This window comes from Furipterus horrens, unplaced genomic scaffold (genome assembly GCF_987537825.1).
Source record: "Furipterus horrens unplaced genomic scaffold, mFurHor1.1.pri manual_scaffold_15, whole genome shotgun sequence".
In the NCBI taxonomy this organism is placed as follows: Eukaryota; Metazoa; Chordata; class Mammalia; order Chiroptera; family Furipteridae; genus Furipterus; species Furipterus horrens.
The window spans coordinates 10297425-10321866 of NW_028327185.1; the positions used below are offsets into that span (position 1 = coordinate 10297425).

A 24442-nucleotide genomic window follows, 5' to 3' on the forward strand; every position below is an offset into this window, starting at 1 on the left:
TCAGCCCTCACAAGAACACAGTGTCCACAGAAAAGACACGTACTAAACTCCTACCAAACAAAAGCTGGGACTCTCTGAAATCACGGTGTGATGTGCTCTGGTATCTGCGAATGCTTTTCAGTGTAATTATTACGGGTGTCTCCTCTTAACCATCAGAAAAGTGTCCTTCTTTACCATGTCACTTGGGGTGCCTGGTTCATTCTTGTTTTCACACTATCGCCCAATCTGGAGCCTCGGTCTCTGCCTGCTGCTTTTATTGGCCCTGTCTAATGTTCTAAAAGCCTGTTCAGTTCAAACCAACGAATCATGAGCTCCTTAATGGTGGAGCCAATCTTTTTTAATCTTTGAAAACCCACTTCTTTGCAGAGTCTTGTACCAGCAAACAATAAAGTGTGTCCTAAATTAAAACAAATCTCCTCCAGAAAATCCTTGGCCCATTTCCACCTGCCTAAAACCTTCCCTCAAAGAGTGACCATGCTCTCGGCCCACCTGCCACCGGAGTCCAGACCACCCAGCAGCGGTTCACACCTCGTGGTCCTTCATCTCCCACGACGGAGCCCTTACTCTATCAGTGCTGCTTTCCCCAGAAAAAACCTTCCCAAACATTTCTTCGTATTCCTACCAATAACATAAACTCGCCCAGACACCATTCTCATTACACTTATCACCCTCTACCCGCTCAGTGTGGACATGAGGATCTCTCCTTAAACCTACTCTTGGCTTTATGCTCAGTGAAGCAAGTCAGAGAGAGACAAATACGGGAGGATCTAAAAGAGCCACACTCACAGAAGCAGAGGACAGAATGGTGGTCGCCAGGAGCTGGGGAGTGAGGGAAACAGGGAGACGTTGGTCAAGGGGTACGAAGTTCCGCTATAAGCTGAGTGAGTTCTGGGGCACTAATGTCCAGCATGGTGACGAGAATTAACAGTATTGTCTTATAAACTTGAAAGGCGTTAACAGAGCAGATCTTAAATATCCTCACCACACACAGAAAAAAGAAAATACGTGAGGGGATGGAGGTGTTACCTAGCCTTATTGCGGTCATTTCACAGTACAGACACGTCTCACATCAGCACATGGCACACCTGAAACTTACATGTTTTAGGCCGACAATCTCCATAAAGCTAGATAAAAAGAAATGTGCGTATGTAAAAATAAACAAACCTACCTCTTCATCAACCACAAAGACTATTTTACATGTAGACCAAGAGGAGGATCCTGTCACTCCACCTACCAAATTCATTGGTTTTTTTCCCTAAAATTCGAACTTTCGCCCTATGCTACATGGGCCTTTAACAACTGAACATATCCCAGCGAGGCAGCCTCGTGCCCCACACACCTCAGCCCACAGCCTCGGGCCCACTGGAAGCGAAGCGTGAGGCTGGGGTGTTTCGGGAACTGGAGTTATTCGCTGTGGAAGAGAGGGGACCGTTCAGAACCACTTATGCTTTTTTCATTCCCTCCTCGTCTCCTTCTTCAAATCTCTTACTTCAGAAGCAGTGGAAAATCTGTTTCTACCCCCAACATGAAACATTCTGTGCACTGTCATGTCAGATGTGTAAAGGCGGTGTTTTTAACATGTCATCGGTCAACTCTTGAAAAAATCTTGTCTGTTATTCAGACCACGTAATGACATGGAAAACTCTTCATGATAGTGTGTTAAATTAAAAAGCACACAAAGGTTATGCAGATAAGTGCTAGGGTTTATGGTAACTGTCTTTTTTCCCTATATTCCAGATTTTTGTTGACATGCTTTTAATGTTGAATTGGAGGTGGTGGATATGCTCACTAACTTGATTGTGGTGATGACTTCATCAGTACATGCATGTCAAAATTTATCCAACTATACACTTTAAAGATATGATTTACTATGTGTCAGTTATACCTCAATGAAGCTGTTAAAATGTTTAAGTTGTATTAAATGTTAGCAAAACGATGGCAGAATGACGTAACTACAGAGTAAGGATAGCTAACAGGAAAAGGCTGGGGGGTGAGGGAGCACAGAAAGTAACCTACTCCTTAAAGTAACTCAGAGGGTGAATTTCAAAAGGAAAAAACCATAAACAATCAAAAAGAAAAGAAAAAGATACGATTCTAAAGAGAAATCCCAAACACACATACCAAGTTTACAGAAGCCTTCTCTACTTGAAGTAAACAAACTGGCAAGTTAAGATTTTAGAAGTAGCCGATCTTTTTGTGTTCCAAAAAAGTCTGGATTACACTAAAACCCCAAAGAAAAGAAGCCAAGAACTTTTCAAGACATCAGAGTTCTTACCATGGATTTAAGAGATCTCTAAAAAATAGGCTTAGAGAAAGGAACAGGATAAAACAAAGACTTTTTTTTCCTATTCGTTTTTAGAGATATATGATGTTTCTTGTGCTTAGATTTTAGTTTCCCTGTTTTTTGTATTTTATCTATAATTAGCAAAGTAAATTGTTCCTTTCCACTTTTTTTAACTATTTTTTCCGACTGTTCTTTTCAATAAAATAATTCCCAAAAGGCTCTCAGGTGAATCCTTCTGTATTGGTTAGCTATTCTAAAAATCACCTATATTAACCTGGTGACTGAGAAAAGAAGAAAGGAAATAACTAACGAGTCTTCTTATCAGTAATAAAAACATACAAAATTTCACCTGTAAATCCAAAGTACAATGATCCTTCCATTAACAAGTGTCCTGGAAAATAAAGGAACTTCATGGGTTTCCATCATATAATGGTTAGCACTCTGGACTCTGAAATGTTAAATGTTAAAACCTTCATAATTTGATGGAGGTTAGACCATCTATCCTCGACAATGAATAAATAAATGCTCTGTTTTCCTCAACATGAGATGTTTTCTTAACATCTTAACTGCAGGGGGCAAAGAGGCCAAGATTAAAGTGCCCTAAAGGGGACAGACCCAGGATCCTGATACTTGTGATGCCCATCAAAGGGTCCATTCTTCCCAGGCCATTCTGCTTGGTCTATGCATCACCACATCACCAACAAGGGGGAGAGCTAAGAAGTGCCTCCTGACCTGGTGGGAAGTGACGTGGCTCCTCCCTTAACCTGACGTCTGATGGTGGAGTACGATGGTCAACAACATGGACGTGGAACATGCTAACACGGACTCCCAGTCCCCCTCCTCTCATCCATGACCCAGTCCCGAAAAGCATGTGAAAGAAGAAGAGCTGACTGAGCAACAGTCTTAATTTTAACATGAGTTTTCATTCTGAGTCAGATTAGAAGTCCCTAGTCAGGAGATGAATGTTTAGTTTTAAAACTGACATAAGCAATCACTTTGAGAAAGATGAAATAAATATAAAATACAGGTAAAATTAATTTGCTAGCTCTCACATCAAATTCTAGTTTTCTTGGCTTCTCCAAAGCAATATTTAGTAGACAGAAGTGATTTTTTAATTGCTCAGACTTCATGATAAACAAAATGTTACCTCACCAACTGTCCTTAAAGTTTTCTGTGTATAAAATTGAACTACAGACTGTTACTATACAGGAAAGGATGGTTAGAGTAAGCCACATTCCTCAACAAGCTCTACAATCCTGTAAATCTAACAGATCGCTAAGTATTAATCTAGTTTTTCCATCGTAAGACTTCACCTTTAGGACGTGCACGCTGTATTTTTATATACAGTGTAATTTTGTCATTCTCCTTTGCTGTTGGCTATAGTAATACAGGTTGCCAAGATTCCTTCTCTCACTTTAGAGGTGCTCATTCTCCACTACCCATTGGTGCGCGTCACAGTACCCCCCCCTCACTGAAGAAGGGACAATGACCCGAGCAGGGCTTGTCGCCTATCTTAATCCAGGATTACCCCACCTGAAGATCATAGAAAACATTCTGTGACAAATTACAGAAGCTGGAACAATGGGAAGCTGGGGAAACCATGAAGAAAGACCGCAGACAAAGACTAAAGCCAGGCAGAGGTAGGACAGAGGAACTGCTAGTCTGTCACTGTCCCTGACACCAGCTGCGGCCGCCCTGGGCCCAGGAGCTCTCACTGTGGTTCTGTGAGCTGTACTGTGGTCCTCCTTAAGCCACCTTCAGATCCTGTCAGTGTCAACAAAATCACCTTGTCAGATACAAAGACAGCTAGCTTAAAAGTACAAACAGGATCCCGTCCCACTGGGCCTGAAGAATGACCACCTTTGGAATACCCCATGACTGATACATTTATCTCAATTGTTACTAACATTTCTTTTCTTCTACTTTTTTACAGTCAAATGCATACAGTGCTCTACAAAATCAATGATATTGACAAAATTAAACTGTTGAGTAGGAAGTGGTACCATCCTACAGTAGTAGTTCAAGTGTTGGTCAGGTGACATGCAAAATACTAAACTGAGAGAAAGAAATGATATTTAATGGTAGAGGTATATGGCATATGAAAGATCACTTAAGGGAAATCCTTTAATAATAGTTTTTGAACTCAGAAGGAAATAGGTTAAGTTTTCTTGCGGCCTACCAAAAGAACAACGATGGGATCTAAAGCTTACAGAATGAGAGCGGAAGACATCTTTTTCAATAGTACAAGTCTTATATTGATATTACTTATAATTTAGCTCCTTATGTTATTTTTATAGTTGAAAATCTGAGGAAAAATTGTCGCTGAAAAAGTTACCCATTTATCAGCAACTATACATTTGTATGAACACATTTGTACTACACACTCTGGTTTGGAAACATGACTATTTAAGGTGCCTCTTAGTTACATCGGATGAAGTAAGTTGTCGGCATATTATCTGGAGCTCACGAGAAAGCCAGCCAGACATTCAAATCTGGGAAATCAGCAGCACACGGTGGTAAAGCCCCGGCGCTGGATAAGAAGGTGGAGGGAAGGACCAATAGGTGCAGCCAACGGGATAAGAAGGAGAGCCAACGGAGCCTGAAATCACCGAGTCCAACTGGTTCAAGGCCAGGACGGCACACTGTGCTGGATGCTCGTGGGAGGCCACATCGTCATCAGTTCTCAGCAGTGCTTTCCCTGGGCCTTTCTTCTATTTGGCGGGGGAAAGTTCTATCAGCACTTAATACTTCTGAATTCTATAACCAGTTTTTAGGGAAAAGCCATGTGCCTCCAGAGTTGTTAATGATCTGCCAGCTGAAGAAGCAGCAGTGACTCCGGCCCCACGTGAGAAGCAGCCCCTGGACAAGGTAGCTACTGAAACCTGACATTTCGGCTGTCTCCGCCCACCACACAGAGCCCGCTGGCAGGGTGAGGGAGGGAGCCGGGCCTCTTCGGCCCCAGCGTCCAAGGGAGATGTCATTTAAAACACACACTACTTTGTCCCATACACCATGCCGCTTATCAAAAAAACTAAGAGGGCTGAAGAGCAGAAAAAGTCACTTCATGCATCCAAGAGACATTAAATGAAACCTTACCTGGGTAGTGACTGCATCAAAACAGACCTTAAAAAGCACAATTATAATTCTAGGTGTAACTCGGGCTAAAAGTCCAGCAGAGCCATCAGTCAATTCTTCTTAGATTGAAAGGTTAATATCAAAACATTCTCTGCTGCTACTGGTTGTGGTGAAATAGACACTCCAAGTATTTGCTAGCTGGCATGAAAACTGGTACAACACTTTTGGAAAGCATTTGGCAATATGATTCAAGAGCTTTTAAAACTGTTTCTATTTTTTTCAGAGATCTAATACTATTTCGGGAAATCCAAAGAAATTAGTCTGCAATTAGGAGGGGAAAAAACCCTTTGGGTTCATGAAAGCATTACTCATTATACAAAATCACTTTAAACCATGTAAATAGCCATTTAAAAGAAAATAGGTAAATTACAGTGAAATATGCAACTAATAAAATTCTAAGCAGTTTTTTAAAAGCGGAGAAAATGCAAAACATATCATGTGAACAAGTCAAAGAATGCACAGGATATAATCAAATGCATATATACATACACAAAAATAAAAGGAGGAAATATTTTTTTTAAGATGGTGCAACTGTGAAGATAAGTGAAAGGCAAACTGACTATAGAGTTACTGTGGCCGCACAAGACAGGAACATATAAATTCAGGGAAGACCGAGGTCCAGGGTTCTCAAGGGAGAAGATCTACCTGAAGAGAGGGGCGGAGGGGCTGTTTAGTTAAAGATGGGAATAGAGATGCAGTGCCTAGCAGAAAGAAAGCCGAGTTTGCAAGCAAAAAAACACCCTTTGCATCAGCTGCAAGTTCAAATGACACCTTGTACTGTTGTTTCTCCCTTTCGTTCCTGCTTACTGCTCTTTATTCTCGATTGTCAATACGACAATTAACTCCAAATTGTCCATGGAAAAGAAGAGCATGAATTTAGAATATACTAAGCAGATGATCCAATGCCAATTGGCTTCAGCCTTCCGATGGCATCCCATTACAACTTTCTAATAACAATGTACCTTCCTATACATTTCTATTAAACTACCAGAAAATAATTCGCATTCTCTGTACCCTCTACTGGAAGGATGAGCATGGAAAATGGCCCAGAAACAAACTGAAAAAGGGAGTTAAATCCTTTCTATACGATGAACTACAATGCACAGCATTTCATATACAATTAACCATAATATATAATATAAACTGTATCTTTTTAAAATATTTAGAAAAATGTCTAAAATATTGCAGGAATTTATGGTCCAACTAAATTCATTAAAAGTTCAAAACACAGTGAAAGTATGTCACCTTTACTTAACAAAGCTACAAGACGTAATAATTTTTAAATCACTGCTCTTACCACTAAACAGAAGAAGTAATTCCAAAAGAGAGCAATACGACATAGTGATTCCACCCGTGTGGCAGCTCTGTGTTCCTTTCAGTCTTCTCGTGTGGAACAGAACGCAAGTACTTACCTTATGAGAGTGTTATGAAGGTTGAATGAGTTAGTTTATCTAAAGGATTTAGAAGATGCCCTGGTCTAAGTAACTAAATCATGTGAAAGGTTACTCCACCCTGGAGATGAACAGAGATGATGTTGGCACAACGATGTTAACGTCCTTAATGCCACGGAACTGGGCACTTACGAATGGTTAAAATGGTAACTTTTATATTATGTACGTCACCCACTTGCTATTAAAACATTTTAAGTTCTCCCAGGAGAAAGTGAATTGTCAAATTCCACACAAGATTTTATATAAAAATAATCTGCATCAATTAAGGAATACTGGATCCATACTTTGCTAAATAAACTTCAAAAATATGTTGTTCTCTGATGTTCAACTTATTTAACTTGACTTTTCAAACAAAAAGTTGACTGGAAGTTGGCAGTATCACCCCTCTTACAATAACAAAATAAAATTAGTGCTCTAACCTGAAACAACTTGGAAACAGATCTATAAAACCCTTTCTCTGAACACAAGCATTTTAGGGTACCTTCTACGCGAGAACAGAAAGGCCTTACAGACCTCAAGTGTGACCCATTACAAAAAGCAACAAAAATCTTTAAATGCCTGTTTTAAAATAAAACCTTCAAAATAGCTCCAAACCACTTCTCTCTGATTACCAAATGAGCATGTGGTGCACAGAGCCACAGAATACCAATTCCCTATACCCTACACTGACTGACAATGTTTGTTGCATAGCAACAGGATTCTGCAGCCTGAAACAGCACAGAACTCCTTTTCTTGATTTGCCAAGGCCACGATTAACCCCATCAAGGCTAAGAAAATAGGCAAAAACAAATTTGCATATTCTAAAATTTCTAAAACTGTAAAGTCACAAGCGCAAATCCCAGCCTATTTACAACTTGAAGTTATCCATTCTGCCTTCACTCTCAATGCTGCTTTATGTACTAGCAAAACGCTACTACTCATATTTGGGACACATTTCTTTTAAAAGCGTCATCTTCAAGAGCTGGTTTTTACAGAATCCTACATAATAGCATAACACATCTTTTGTTTCATAATTCCAAAAAGAAATAATTTAATCCTGTCAGCTCATTTTCTAAAAATCATAATTTATAGGCAACAGCTATAATTTCCTAATCATGAAAATTTGCTCCCACTTAAAATTTATTTGAACTATTTTGATGGATTGCTTATATAGGTAACTAATAACATTTCAGAAAACTTTTTTTGTTTTGTTTTTTAAACAAAAATCTACTTTATCTAAAGAACAACAAGAAAAAAAGTTTGCAGTGATTCTTGCCATAGCTTTAAATACTTCCATTGTTTGGGGATTTCCCCCTTTCTTTTGAGAAAATCAAAAGGTTGCCAAGCCCCACCTAAGAAATAGATTATTAACTACAGAGAAAATCTACTTACAATAGTGGTTCTCAACCTCCTGGAAGATGAGAAGGCCCTTTAAATCCATTCATTTCTAACACATGTTGTCTGAGAAAATGTGATTTAAACACACTTTGAATTTACTAGCTTTGAAATTAACCTGTACATTACCATAACAGCAGGTACATACATATACTTGAAATGTAACACATACGAAGACTGGCATCTTTGGATTAAAGACAAAGCGTGATGAACACAGGGGTTCAAGTACTCTTTAACACAAACCCACAGCTGGCCCCAGAGCCCACACACTGGAAGTTATCAGTCTACCAGAAAAGTTCAAATCATTGGAAGACGTAGGGTAAAGCACTTACAGGTATGCAAGTGAGACAATGCTGGGTTCAGGTCCAGGTTCCATCACTCACTAGCCTCGTATTCTCCAGCAGCAAGGGCATTAATGAGGATGATACCTAGCCTGCAGAGCAGCTGTAAGGGTTAGAAGAATAGTGTATAGAAGTATGCAGCACATTAAGTTTCATTCATTCACCTGTCACCCCAAGCCTTATACAATCCAGCCCCATCTGCAGCACTTCCCGTTCCTTCCTATACGGACTCCAAGATGAGCGCTGAGACAGCATTGGATGCGACCTTAAGATGGAAAATGACATCTGAGAAGCAGCACTGAAAGGGAAAACAATTAGAGGCCATAATAAAGTATCAAGACCAAGGTCTCTGGACTTAGGCAGGACTCGATTTGAACCTCAGCCGTCAGTTACCAACCATGTGACTTTCGCCAAGTCACTTAAGCCTTGCTTTCCCCCAAGTCAAAGCAACAATGACACCAATTTCATGGTTCATCCTAATCCACTAACTGGAAAAACTTACATGGATGCCCTTCGCAATTTAGCCGGCCTGTCTGAATGAGCAACAATAGCTATTATTTATCAAATATCTACTTACTTTACATAAATAGAGAATATTAAAAGTTGTCATATGTAATTGGTTAGTCCTCTAGGTATGTACCCAGTGTGACCAAAGGTTACCCAAAGATTAGCCTCAGAGACACTGTGGTCTACAGCCAGGGACTTGAGCCCTGTGCCAGGCATGCGCTGGATCTTCAGGTATCGGGCCCTCTGGATCAAGTGAGGAACATCTATCGGCTCTTTGGGACACAAAAGTTAATCGGGAAAATACCTTAAAGAACAAAGAGTTAAGTATATTTTAAATACTTGCATGAAACTAACAATGAAATACAACAATTTCTTTGAAAGTAGTTTTGTTTTGTTTTTCATTTCACTTATGTTAAAATTCGAAACTGATGTATTTTTTTTTTTATCTTCAGGTAACTTAAAAATGGGCTTTTATTAACTGATTTTTCAGGGTAGATTCTCTTTTCTGAAACGCTATTTATAAATTATGGCTGGGTTACCAGGCTAACGTCTAAGTAACCAAACATATGTCTTCTGTAATAAAAGCAGGAAAGAACGCAAGTGTCATTTTTTTTCATCTCCACATAAAACATTTAATGTTTTAAATATACTGAACATACACTTGGTTGTCACTACTAGGGGGGGAATGCTAGGGGTGAGCTACCACCAGCATCTAGTGAGGCGAGGCCAGAGATACTAAACACCCTACAAGGCACAGGCCAGCCTCACAACACAGAATTATCTGTCCCCAAATATCAATAGTGCCAAGGCTGAGAAACTCAGATGTAGAGGTAGGCATTCATATTTCAGGGATGGGGTGGGGGGGACCACAATATTATATAAACTCTCTTTCAAAAGAACCAGGAATATCCACTTTTCCCAGCATCACTGTTTGGAAATAGTATCCTTTCCCCATTTAACAGTCTTGGCATCCTTGTCAAAAATCAAGTGACCACACACATGAGTGTTTACTTCTGGGTTCTCTATTTTGTCCCATTGGTCTCTAGGGCTATACTTACGCCACTACCACACTCTTATGATTACTGTAGCTTTGTAATAAGTTTTGAAATCAGAAAGTGTGAGTCCTCCAGCTCTGTTCTTTTTTAAGATTATTTTGGCTATTTGGAGTCCCTTCAGATTCCCTATGAATTTTAGAATGAGTTCTTCTATTTCTAAAAAGAAAAAGAAAAGAAAAGAAAGAAACGCCATTGGGATTCTGATAAAGATTGTACTGAATGTGTACATCACTTATCAAGTTTTCCAATCGATGAACACAAAAGATCTTTTCATTTATTTAGGTTTTCTTTAATTTATTTCAATAAGATTTTATAATTTGCAATATACAAGTCTTTCACCTCGGTTAAATTTATTCCTAGGTGTTTTATTCTTTAAAATGCCTAAAAACAGAAAAGAAGCCTTTCAGATTAAAAGTTAAAGAGAAAAGGCAAAAGAACATTCAGGAGCTAGAACTTCATTTCCATAAATCCATAAATCCTCTCAATGCATTACGGCAAACTGCAGATCAAGGCAATGGGTTATTAATTCCATTGTGTAGAGAAAGAAATTGAAATCTGGGACAGCCAGTAAATAGCAGAACAACTCTGGAACCAATCATGATTCTATTAAACTTGACCGTCTCTGCCCAAAATGAAAAAACACCTTGAAAAACTTTCATGTCCAGAGAAATACAAAAAGGATGGTACTAAGAGGGATTCCCCTTCAAGGAGATGACTTGAACGAAATAATAGACAAATAGAACAAAATGCTTTTCTAAAGCAATACAAAATAGCACTGGCAGTCTGCCATGTTATATACACACTAGAGAAAATTTTAAATATTTGCAGATGACACTATTTAGCAAGGAATCCAACAAAAACAGATGAAATAGTCTCTACCCTCATGACAGCATGTACCGCTCTTCACAGCTCTAATGAACTAATGCCTCTCCCTCCAACTAAACTGTAAGCTTAAGGGAACAGCTCGTGTCTATGCATGTTGTTACTTTTTTGTAAGTGGTCTTGAGGATTTATCTTATTGGGCCATTTTACTAATTTTGGAATCACAAAGCAAAAAGGATAATACCAGAAGTAAGCCCTGATAAGAAGTTTGGTCTTAATTCTAAAAGCAATGGGAAGCCCCTGAAGTGTTTCTGTCATGAGATGAGCTGATCAAATCTGATTTTCAGAAAGACTGGACTGCTGCATAAATTAACAGACTGCCTGGTGTAACAGATCAATGCAATCAATTAGAGAATCCAGAACACATATGTAAAAATGTAACACAAAGGACAAAATAGGCTCAGGGGTCTGAACATGACTCATTGCCAGACTCCCATAAATTGCCAGGTTGCCCAGGGAAGCGAAAGTAATCCTAAAACCAAAATACCCACTAATGAATTAAACAATTATAAAAATTAGTCCCTATCAAACGTCCCCCTGAAGGTAGCATTAGCCTCTATTAGTCCATTTTACCTTTACCCTGTCAGTCAACGACCAACAGCTATATCAGTTACAAAGCAACACAGCGTAAATATCTGCAAAGAGAAAATGGAAGCTTCCCAAAAATGCAGGCCTTTATGAAGTTACTGAAAACGAAGAGAACTGTTTCCAACCACTGGCAACGCCACTGACAAAAATGAAGGTTTGAGAGGGACACTGATTAGGGAGAAACATCAGGGCACTTAATGGGATGGTGAGCATGTTCTGTCTCCTGACCTGGGGCTGGCTACACAGATGTGTATATATAGTAGTTCATCAAGCTGTGTGTACACTTATGAACTACACACTCAGCTGTATGTAAATTATACTTTCAAGGGAAAAGAAAAGGAACTCAAGAAGGGAATGGTCCTTGTTCCTCAAAGAATTACTGGGTCTAAACGTGAGGCCTCAAAATCCCGCACCCTGCTTGCTACCGGCGTGAAGATGAAGTGGACAATAAAGACAGAAGCACACCTGGGTTCCCAAAGACATCAGAGAGCCCCCGAACCTAGGAGGCCGCTCCTCTGGACTTCAGTTACATGTACGAGATGGGAAATTTGCTCAGTGTGTACGCACTTTGAGTCTGCTGCTTGCAGCTGAAAACAGTCCACCATACAGCCAGTGAAGACTTGGGGAAGGTAGCAAAGATGAGATAAGAGGCCAGAAGACACTAATCTCAACAGAACATCTAAGTAAAGCCCTTGGGCCTTACTAACAAAGCCCTAAACCTTTCGGCAGAAATACCTTTCTATAGAATCATACTGGAAAAGGCCATCATAATGTGAAAGATGTAGTTTCATGCCATCTTACAATTTTGTAAGAAAAATGAGGGAAAAAAAGCAACAACACTTGATTCATTCTTCCATTTGAAAATTAAACACATAGTTGCAATCATAACAGGAATGTTTTCATGATTTTGTTGCATTTTTTCAAGATTAAACCACTTTTTCAAAATAAAGCCATTTCTCCCCACCCCTGCTATCTGTGAAATGTTGCTCCTCTTCTAGGTCAATTCATTCTACACAACTTTGTTCTTGTACTAATTGTTTTCAGAAAATAAAGAGCCTTTATATGATGAAATCACAAAGAAAAATAAATTATTTGCTTATACATCAACATTTAGAAAATTCAAAGATACACCTCAGGTCACACACGTTGCCCATTATAGCAAGACCGGGTGACAGCCGGGGCTCAGGAACCACTGTTTCTGGCTGGTGGTCCTGCGGCAAGTCATTCAACCCTCTGTGACTCAGTTTCCTCACATAGTACATGGGCATACCAACACTTCCTCCTTACATGCTGTTAGGAGTGTCAAATGGTTGATATGTCAAGTATTCCAGGCAACAAGAACTCAAGTAACTTATCTATTCTACTTCAAAATCTAAGAAAACTGAGGAATATAAATGCCAGCATTGGAATTAACTTCAGTAACAAAAGAAAAACTTTTTAAAATACAAGCACATACACTTTAAGTGAAAATAACACAAAGAAAAGTGAGAACAGATGGACTTACAGTAAAAATGCTAAAAGTTTAATTTCTACAGAGATAAGGACATTTTAAAAGTGCTATATCAAACTTATTAAACTAGAAAGGAATGTGTTCCTACACTTTACTAAAGATGATATTAAAAATCTGAATATATGGAGAGAAAAAAGAATGGAAAACTCAGTATTATAACAGGGTCATTCCTTTTCCAGCTACGTACTGTATATTACTCCATTAGTTCAACACAATTCTAGTTAAAACTCCAAGAGGTTGGGGTGTAATTTCTTTTTTATTTCATCTTTACTTGTTCTAGTTGATAAAAATTACTCTAAAACTAACCTAAAAGAATATATTAAATGAAATAGCAAATAATGTTTTGAAAAATAAGAAAACCAACAGTAACTTCCCTTACTGGATGTTAAAAAATTATAGTCAAGAGTAATGAAAAGAGTGAGGTATTAGCACAGAATTAGGTAACTAATGAGTCCAGCAACAGAACTCAGTGTAGGAATTCAGTATACACTGAATACTGGATTTCAAATCAATGGGAAAGATGGATTACTGGACAAATGACTATTTGATCTTAAAATACTAACCTCCCATCTTATACCAAAATAAAATTCAAGTGGCTTAAATTGAAACATAAACAAAACCACAAAATTAACAGACGCAAATGCAAGCAAATACATATATAATTTTACATTGGAGAAAGCATGGCACCAAACGCAGAGCTGTACAGATTAAAGACGGACAGATTTGATATGAAATTTTAAAACTTCTATACCCAATAAACAAGTGACAAATTTCGAAGATAACGTGGCAGACTTTACTTCATGCCCCAGTGAACGGCACCTCTCCGTATGTCCTTGTGTAGCTCCTCCCACACTGACCACGGGACTGGCTTTAGCCAAGAAGACATAAAGGGTCAGTGGCAGACAGAGGCTTGATAAGAGCTTGCGCAGTGAGGCATGATCTCATGGTAGGCGGCTATTACTAAGTAAGAGACAGACAGAAAGACACACCACATGTACGGAATGAAGGAACAAAACCATGTGTGAGTCCAGGTGAGACCAGCAGAACTGCTCCAACCAACTCATACATGTTTTACTAGGTTGAAGTGGTCTGTTATACTGCAATAGATACCTGAGACAATATATCTGTACTTACTTATTAAATACATTATAAATCATTACAAGAAAAACTAAACATCCCATTGGGACAACAGACAAAGCACATAAGCGGATGACTCAGACAAAAATAAAAATGGCCAATAAACACAGGAAGAAATGTTCAACTCCACTAGTAATCAAAGAAATACAAATTAAATCAACAAGTTAACACTTTTTGCCTATCAGACTGGCAAAGATTAAAAAGGCTAATAATGCCTGGAGTTGGCCAGAATGTGGGGAAACTGGCATTCTCATCTACGGTTGCTAATTGGGTAATGAGTTTCAAAAACTATAAAATTCCCACCCTGGCTGGTGTGGCTCAGTGGATTGAGCACCGGTCTGCAAACCAAAGGGTTACCAATTCAATTCCCAGTCAGGGCACATGCAGACCACGTCCCCAGTTGGGAGCGCATGAGAGGCAACCACACATTGATGTTTCTCTTCCTTTCTTCTTCCCTTCTCCTCTCTCTAAAAATAAGTAAATAAAATCTTTTTAAAAAAAAAAAGAAAAAGAAAAACCTATAACACTCCCTTTGGTCTGGTAATTTCATTTTTTATTCACTCAAATACTTATTGTGTACTCACAGAGGCCTGAGCTCAGAACTAGGAATACAGCCAGATCGGACAGGACCTTAATAATTTTGGTTTTATTATTAATTTGGGCTTTATTCTAAGAGCACTAAGATGCCATTGGAGGCTTTAGCACGGGAATAACAGCATCTGATTTCCACGTTAAGATCATGGGACATGGAGGACAAGACGCAAAAGAGGGGTCACTAACTGTTCAGGGTGACTATGCCTGGACTTCAGCGGGGCACTGATGTGGAGACAAGCAGACGGAGGTCGGCCTGACAGAACCTGCTGATAAAGTCAGAGAAAGGGAAAAACGAACGCTACTTGATTTTCCTTCCAGGAACTGATCCTAAAACATATGTGCAGATATAAAATATCAGCTATCTGCACAAAGGCATATACTCAAAGATGTTCAAATAGCAGTGTTTCTATAACAAAAATAATATGTAAAAAGCTAAGTATCGCTACAAGATTAAGTTTATCCAAAGCATAGTGAAAATACTATGCAGTTACTTAAAATTATACAGAGCTGTATTTAGAGACAAGAATTAGGAGGAAAGGGGCCAATTACAAAATAATGTGATATAATTTCACCTTTACATGGTATGATCTCACTTTTATTTAAAATATACTCATATCCACATACAAGGACATTTATGGGTGCATATATGCATTATAAAAACACCTAGAAAGCTATACATCAAAATTTCAAAAATTCTCAATGGCTTGATTTAACATCTTTATACTTTCCATACTTTCTAAAATTCATGCAAAACCTCTACTGCTTTATAATGGAAGGAAAAAAGTAATAGAAAAAAAAATTTTTTTAAAGAGCTGACATTTATTTAGACAACAGTAATTGGTTCGCTTTCTTAAAACACTGCAAATAAAACGATTAAAGAGACTATAAAGAAATACAAATAACTAGGTTTTAAACGAGAGCCTGTAATTCATAAACCTTAAATTGTTAAAAACTGAAAAGCCACAATTTCGCTTGCAATACTAGCCTGAGATGAGATGAGCATTTGGGAGAGGAGAGGAAGGGGCATCAGGTTGCAGAGCAAACTAAACACTAAATACAACCAATATTTAATTAATCATTATAAAACCTGCACAGAAAGCTCCCTGCACTGCACCATAAAACAAGCAGTTTGGACTCCGCTGAGATCTGACCTACAGAGCCATTCACTTTATTTCACTTATGCCTCCGGTTTCTTTAGGAAGCTGCTTCCCTACCAAGTTGACACAGAAAATGCAGGGACCAAAAAAAGGAGAGTGAGGACCTGGGAAGCACAGTCAAAGGTAGCCACCCAGACTTCATCTCGTCAGATGTACCATCAGCCAAGGGCACGTGTTCGGGAGGCCGTGCCCACAGGGGAAGTTGCTCAGTCCATTTCAAAATGTCATCAAAGCTACTTCATGCCCCAAAGACAAAACCTTCTTGGTATTCGACATTACGGAATCTCACCACTCAGATTCAAGTTTTCTCAAGATCCTGCTGGACTTGCTTCATCGGTACCGGGGCTCCCAGGGAGAGGACTGCTACCTGAACACAAAGACGGGGCTCCCGAACGTCCAGGTCCCTCAAAGGCAGCGCTAGCAACGCATCCGCTCCGGCGCTCCCTTCTGCCGGGCTCGCCACAGAGACAAGCCCAGGGGTGCTGTCTTCAGCCTCTCTTCTTTAGAAAACACCAAGATGTCCATTTAAAATACTAATCCAAAGTAAGAAAAGTGTCGGAAACAATGCAAAGCATACGAGACCCTCTTCTGATGTCATGCATTCTAGTGAGTAAGGGAAAATAAGAACCCAAGGATCAGGGAGTGGGAGTTGAGATAATATCCACATACCTTAAAACTCACCACTTCCAAGTATCACATTCTGTGGGTTTTAGTACAGCCACCACTGTTAAATTCCAGGACATTTTCATCACCCCAGAAAGAAACCCCATATATATCCATAACAACATTCACTTCCCATTCCTCCTTCACTCTCCCCAGACCCTGGCAACCGCTGATCTACCTTCTGTCTCTCTATACAGATCTGCCTATTCTGGACATTTCATATCAATGGAATCATACAATATAAGGCCTTTTGTGTCCGACTTCCTCCACTTTGCATGTTTTCATCCATGTTGTAGCATGTATCAATACCTGATTTCTTCTGATGATCAAATATTATTCCATTATAGGGACAGACCACAGTTTGATTCTCTATTTATCAGTCTACAGACATTTGGGTTGTGTCCATTTTTTGGCTATAATAAATAACGCTGCCATAAACATTTGTGAACAAATTTATGTGTGGACACGTGTTTTCATCTCTCCGGAGTCCATACCTAGGAGTGGGACTGCTGGGTCATACAGTAACTCTGTGTTTCAGTTTCTGAGGAACTGCCAAACTGGCTCCAAAGCAGCTGTACCATTTTCCATGGTTCTTTATATTCTTAACATAAACTTAAGGGACGTCAGACTTGCACAGAAGTAGGGGATTTACTCTCATCAAGCCCTTTTTATGTGCAATGTGTTATGCCAGGGTTTGATATAATTTCTGATTTAATTTTCCCAAGTCCATAATGCAAAAATTACAACCATTTTACAGAAGGAATTCAGATCTAAAAAACTATAACCTACTCAAAAATCAATTAGAAAATGTCAAAATAGGGTTCAAATTCAGGTTGACTTCAAAGCCTGTACTCATGACCCTCCACCATGCAACCTCTATACTTAAGATATACACACACTGCTTCACACCAAAAACATTCTTTGGAAAAGTTACATGCTAATGAAATTTATTAGAATCATTCTAAAACAGAAGCTTTTCCATGTACAGAAATTGCTAGAAAATATGAGATCTCTCATGTAAATCTACAACCTCATTTATCTGCAAATCACCCAAGCAGATTAGCTTTTTCCCTCAAAGCTGTATGCACTGACCAAAAAGTCTGGCTACTTCTGCTACGGACTGAGATGTGGCCCCCCACCCCATTCAGATGTTGGAGCTGTATGCCTCCATGTGACTTCATATGGAGATAGAGCTTCCAGGGCTCACGTGCTCTCTTGCTCTCTCTCTCCGCCCCCCCCCAACCCCTCCCTGCCGTTCTGGCAGGATGATCTCAGACTACCAGCTTCCAGACCTTTGAAAAAATAAGTTTCTGTGGCTTAAGCCAGCCAAATCTACAGTATTTTGTGATGGCACCTGAGGCTGACTAATACAATGTCCTTCATGAGTATCACAAACTATCCAAGTTAACATTCATAGCAGCTTTATTTACAACTGCAAAAAAACGGGGGGAAAGAATTGGTTATAAGACTCAAAATAAGCAGGCATTAAATGGAGTAAAAATAAGCTAAACCAACAGACATGCATAAACTTTCTGCTCAAAAATATTTCTAAGTCCCATGATCAAAAAGACTAAAAAACAGAATGACGGCCCTTCTATTGTACTGATTCAGGGTTCAGTGAAAAAGTGAGGGAAACATGGCACCCTCCAAAGGGCTTCGGAGTTACAGAAACCTGAATGGGACTCTTTCTGGCCACTCCTGAGCTTTGTGTTTGAGTAAGAGACAAACTCTACACCTATCCCTGTGGCCAGGATGCTGTTTCTGCTTGTTTGCTTGAATTAAACAACTTTATTAGCATTTACTATATGCCAAATACTACCTTACACCCCAAAGTACACAGTACAGCTTCTAGAACGCGACAGGTACTCCCAAAATAGTGGTTGCTATTGTTAGTGAGCACATTCTGGAAAAAAACACTCCAGTCGATGTCAACAATTTACACGAGCACCCACTCATTTGCCAAATATTTTGCTGGCACCATGAATACAAAAACGAACTCCCTGCCCTCAAAGTGCTTACAATGAAGAGGGACGGACAGACCCAAGTAACTATAAAACAATATAACAAATGCTATAGCAAAACATACGCAGCGTTTACAGAACACTCAGCATAGCTGGGAGGTAGATAACCACGGACTTCCATTCAAGTCCATCCATTGATTTCAGAAATAAGAAAGGGGGAGGGGGGGCAACCACTAAGTATCCTCTTTCTCCCCACAACCACATAAAAATTCGAATCACGTGTTTCCAAATACTTCTTACACTCATGATGAAGACTGCGTGTTTTACAAGTTACACGATCAGGCCAGATTTAAGCTGCGTGTAGGATAAGTACCCGAAACCATCAGCCAGCCAGTATGTAATTTCTCCTATACCAGCCAAAGCGGGCCTAATTATTCTGCTCATTCCAGCATCTGAAGCCTTGAAGACAGGATAAACTTTGGTAAATTTTCTCCATTAATCCACACTCATTCAAGATTTATTCACTTAATAAATACCTACAATGCAAAACAATGCCTACATGGCAAGGCAATGACAACATTACAAAATACAAATTGGGCTCCCACCCCTAAAATAAACCTCTGTGGGAAAATCATACATCCAACAGCCAAGAGTATAAATGAAGACCCATGGGAACCAGACACTACTATGCTCTCCCAGCTATCTCACTTGACACAACTATTCTGTAAAACAGTGGCATTAGCTCCATTTTTACCAGTTCGCTCAATTAACAAGCCAGCATATAAAACCTGGACCTTCTGAGCCTTGCTTGTACCACACTCTGAAATGTGTATTTTGCATTTATCACTACCATAAATGAAGGTAACAAAATCACAATGAGTATTTCAAAGACTCTAAAAATACCCAAGAGAGGAAACGGAAATGATCAATTTCCTCACCTAAAAATGCAGAAGGCTGCACGAGGTCACAGATAACTGCATTCCAGGAAACACTCTCCAGTGCCACACTCTGGGACCCAGGTCCCAGTCATACATTACTAATCATGGCACTCTTTCCCACCAAGCCCAGAAATGCATCTACAATGTCAACGTGGCAGGTAGTACCATCGGAGTAAGTAAACAAAATGTAACCTACCTGCCACCCTTGAATTAGATAAAGCCCAGAAAGGTGAATCAAACTACCTAAAAGTTTTATATAATTAAGCCTCAAAAATAAGAGGAGTAACATAACTGTATAATGCTTAAAGTATACAAAGCACCTAGTAAAAGAATTAGCCCCATTTTTACACATTTTAAACTATGAATCAGTGAAATAATGTGAATAGCTCAAGGTCATCCATCTAGTAAGTGGCTTGAACTTTTTTGCATGGGAAAGTCACAGAGCAATGAGTGGCATCCTGGACTATTTAATACAGACCCAAGAATGTAAATCCAAAATCTTCTGAGCTCTTCTTAGCCACTAGGCTACATGCAACTATTTTAGATCAGATAAGCTCCTCTTTCTATTTAAAAAAAACAAACAAGCAAACAAAAGAAAAACAGTGAGTAACTAACCACTTAGTTTTAAAAAATGCAATCTTTTAAAAGGCATCCACTATAATACTATTACATGTGTATACCTACCTCAATCACAAACCTTTTGAAACATTAAATAAATGAAAAATAAGAACAGAACCAAAAAAGTCAAATGTTACACTAAAAGTACAAGTTTGGAGGATCTTGACTCTTTCATAGAATTTTGTATATGAAATGCACTTTCTCATTTTCTTAAACTCTCATCTTTAAGCAAAATATTAAGAAGCAATTTTGTACACTGCTTTTAACTTGTGTACAATGCCTTTAAGATTGTTTCAGGAACATAAAGTATTATTCTGTTCCCTTCTGTACAGGAATTACTACACTACATCACAGCAGGCATGCTATGCCTAAAATTAAAGTCATGTAAGGGATCTTATCCCAAATACTTAAACAGCAACATATTCAACATCTCCTCTCTTCAGAATTCTGACCAACTTCAAGTTGGAAATTCCTACTCCGGAATTCCTATTCTGGATGGCCTTTAAAACAACAGAACTACTCCTTAATATAACTGTTTAAAGTAGACTCAACTTAATAGTATAACATTTATGTCCTACAGTACTTGGAAGCATCACTGAGACTAAATCAAATATTAATCTAACCTGAAAAGCCCTATCGTAAGGCACCAAAATACCCCCAAGCTTTCTGCAACCAGCACAAGAACCTTTTACCCCAAATCAGACCATCGTACTTGTTCAGGTCTCCAAGGAACTGTGCACACACAAGCTGCACACGCCACCTACCACAGAATCCAATGCCTTCCAACGTGAAAAGCTGATCCTCTTTTCTGCTCTTAAATTATTCAAAATTAGCCTACAAAGAATTACTGTAGACCGCTTGAACAAACTTTTCGGACCTGTGTACCATGTTCTATATTTATGCTACTGGAAAGCATCAGTGTGGTTTCTCCCTCTCTACATTTAATAAGGAGTAGAGCAGAAAAAGAGCTTAAAAAAAAACACAGGTTATTTTTTCTTAGAAAAGGCACTTTTAAGTGAAGACATAATTTCTCTGTGACAGATTTACTACAACACAGGATAGAGATCATACCTCACTGAATACCCAAAACTTGAACTTTTTATTTTTCTTTTTTTTTTTGGTTCGCAACCTCCGAATCAGAATACTTTACCATCATTTTATTTAAAAATATCCCAGTATCACTGTTTTCCATTGCTTAGTGTGGAAAGAAGTTAACCCAAAATTTGGAAAAAACACTGATGGTTTCTGGTCTGCAAGACCCCTACGGCATTAAATCTGAAAGGAGAAATCAACAATATACAATATTACGAGACATAACATCACATATGTTATATTAGTGTTTCTGAGTTTTCAATGACAATAATTTGATAAAGAACCATGCTCAAACCCATGGCTCCAGTTTTTCAAGCCACAGTTTACAAAGATTATGTTTTTGGTTCGCATGTCATAATCACATTTTAAACCGATTCATTACCTTTGAAAATAACTCGTGTGAAAAATCACGAAGAGCAAGGAAGGGGTCACTTAGGGACACAGCCATTTAACACAATTTTTAAGGCCACCACAATAAAAAGCTGTAACTTGGAATCAGAGAAAAACATTAATTCAAATTCACAGTAAACTGAAGTACACAGCTATAACACCAAAAAAAAGAAAAAAAGAAAAAATTTTAATAAAATGGGAAAAGTCTTCAGCCGTGATAGAAAAAGAAACCAGAAAACTAAAGTTTAAAGGGTAAACTACTTAAATTGAGAAAGAATTCCAAGGACATGACATGTTCTTGCCAAAGCAAAGGAATTTGTAGATTATATCATGCAAACCTCACTGTATTACATTATAAAGGTCTTGGCCACCGCTGGCCATGAATCTTTAACACAAAGGAGATTCAAATCCAAAAGAGCTGGAAGCCTCTCTCTTTCAGGACGCAGACAGGGAGTAATTTACTTTATCCACAACTGTTTACCCTAAAGGGGAGGCCTATGAGGATGATAACGCAGAATGGATCAGCCTTCCGTCCAGCAAGTCCCATTTCTCACCGAGTCCTGCACCAATCCGAAAAGAGGTTAAGGACACATGACAGGCTGGGGCACGGCGAAGGAACCTCCAATGAATGACCCCCCACACCGCGGTGGATCCCCTTACACAACTGGAGAGGCGAAAAAGAAAAATGTCACACCGGAGGTTCCATCGCAGCAATTAAACAACTCGATTACGACCATACGCTCGATTCTTGTCTTGGGGGCTGAAAATATTGAGTTTGTTTTATTGATTACACGGGGGGTGGGGGTGGGGGGGACACACACCAGCTGGTGCAATGCAACACAGGCTGCTACCGAGGGAAGGAGAGAAAAGGGTTTTGCAAACGAACCCCTCCCCGCCCCCGCTCACACACCCCAAACAACTAACTTATCCCGGCCTCTCGCTGCCCTCCCCTTATTGAACCTAATACATGCTTTCCCTTCCCTCCCCGTCGGGAAAATTCCCCTTTCCAAGGAGCTCCTTCCCCTACCGCTACCGGAGCACTTTATACCCGCAGGGATTTCAGGTCTCTCAAACTTTGCCTCCTTTTTTTAATTATACACGAGAGCCGTGCCGTGAAAGTGCACGGGGTCTTCGCAGCGATACGGGGAGATACCTGCTCCCGAGCGCCACGCGCGCCGCGGTCCTCCAACCCCTCCCCAGCTCCCGGGCTGGCCGGCAGGGGCTGGGGGGGAGCGAGCCGGGCGCAAATTAAACGCAGGAAGGGAAATCCTGGGCGAAAGACCAGCGTGCGGGGGAAAACCGGAGACCGCCTCGAAAAGAGACCCTCCCCCCGACCCCCACAATATGACGGGTTGGGAAGGGTTGCAAGAAAGAAAGAGAAAACGAGAAGGGACAAAAGGGAGTGGGGGAGAGGAGACTAGAGACCCGAGAGCCGCGCCGGGAAGGCGGGGTCCGGGGACAGCGGGGTCGCAGCTCCCGCGGCACAATGGCCCCGGCCCCCGCCCCGCGCGCCCCGCGCGCCCCTCACCTCATGGTGCCGGCGGCGCCGAGGCTTCCCCAGCAGCCCGGAGACGCGGGAGGCGCCGAGCCCAGGGGGTCCGTCCTCCAGGGGCGGGGACGCAGCTGGGAGACGCGAGACCAGCGGCCGGCAGCTTCCTGGGGCGCCCAGGGGGCTACACCATCTCCGCGCACAAAGCCGAGGCGGCGGTCCCGAGTGTGAGCGGAGAGGACGAAAGAAAGGCTGCGGGGGGGCGGAGAGGCCGAGCGGTCCCGGGGCCGCCGCAGCCTCCCTCCTGCTTCGCCGCCGCCGCCTCCGGGAGCTTCCTCGGCCGCCCTCCCAGAGGTGCCCGCCGGGGCCGCGCGCCTGGCAGCCGCTCCCCAGGCCCGCGCCGCCGCCCAGGCCGCGTGCAACCGGCAGCTGCGGCAGTCGCAGGAGAGTCGGGATCGCCGCCGCTAGGAGCCGGGGAGGAGGCGGGGCGCGCGGCGGAGGAACACGCAGGCGCCGCCCTCCTCCCCTCCTTCCCCGGGGGCGGTGCGGGGGGGGGGGGGGCGGGGGCCGGGCGCTTCCCACCCCCTGCGGGTCGGGCCCCCGCCGGACTGCGGAGAGCCGGAGAAGCCGGGGGGTGGGGGCCAGGAGTGTGCCCGGTGACGTCGGGGTGGTCAGACTCTTTGTTGCTTCCCCACCGCGCTCCCCTCAGCCCCCTGGGATTGGGGCTGTCCCCCCACCTCCGGGGCTGTCCTTAGCCATCGGCCCCCTCCCGCCACCTGGTGCTCCCCCGAGGCTGGGAGAGCTCCCGGGCCTCCCCTGCAGCCGGGTCGCAGAGACTGAGGCGCCGGGACCTCCTGGGTGGGGGACCTCTGGGCACCCGCGTGGAAAGCTGGGAGGCGGCGACCGAGAAGCGTGACTGGGCGCCTGGCCGGGCCGGGAGACTCCGTCTTTGTCGCGGCCGGGGGCCGTCGCGCAGGGCTGGTCCTCAGCTCGCCCTGTTGCTATATCAGGACCGGGACGGCGAGTCGGTGGGCATCCCGGCCAGCCCACGGTGCCGCTGTTCCCAGCCATTCCTCTGGGATGGGGGTGGGGGCGTGTAAATGTAAAATATGGTCATCATGGTTCGCTTCTCTCCTTGTCTTCCCGAGGACTCCCTGCGTGCTGTAACGATTTAACGAGCCGAAAAGCACACTATGTATAGGAATGACTTCATCCCCAAATGAACACAGCCAACTCGCGGGGAAACGCAGTGGCAGGGAGACGCGCGGCCCCGCAG

At 41.4% G+C, this 24442-nt stretch overlaps 1 protein-coding gene across 5 annotated transcripts in view; it reads right to left on the minus strand.

Annotated features, from left to right (window-relative positions):
- Positions 1 to 23614, minus strand: part of ENAH (ENAH actin regulator) — a 95416-nt gene extending 71802 nt beyond the window's left edge. For 4 of the 5 annotated variants that reach the window (XM_090263194.1, XM_090263192.1, XM_090263191.1 and 1 more), the window contains exons 1-2: positions 23206 to 23614; positions 8577 to 8688 (exon numbers count right to left, since the gene is read on the minus strand). In XM_090263194.1, coding sequence (XP_090119320.1) covers positions 8577 to 8620 — 44 coding nt within the window. In that variant the 5' untranslated portion in view covers positions 8621 to 8688; positions 23206 to 23614. The remainder of the gene's footprint in view (positions 1 to 8576; positions 8689 to 23205) is intronic. The other variant, XM_090263190.1, reaches the window with a different exon arrangement.
- Between the last annotated feature and the right edge of the window lie 828 nt (positions 23615 to 24442).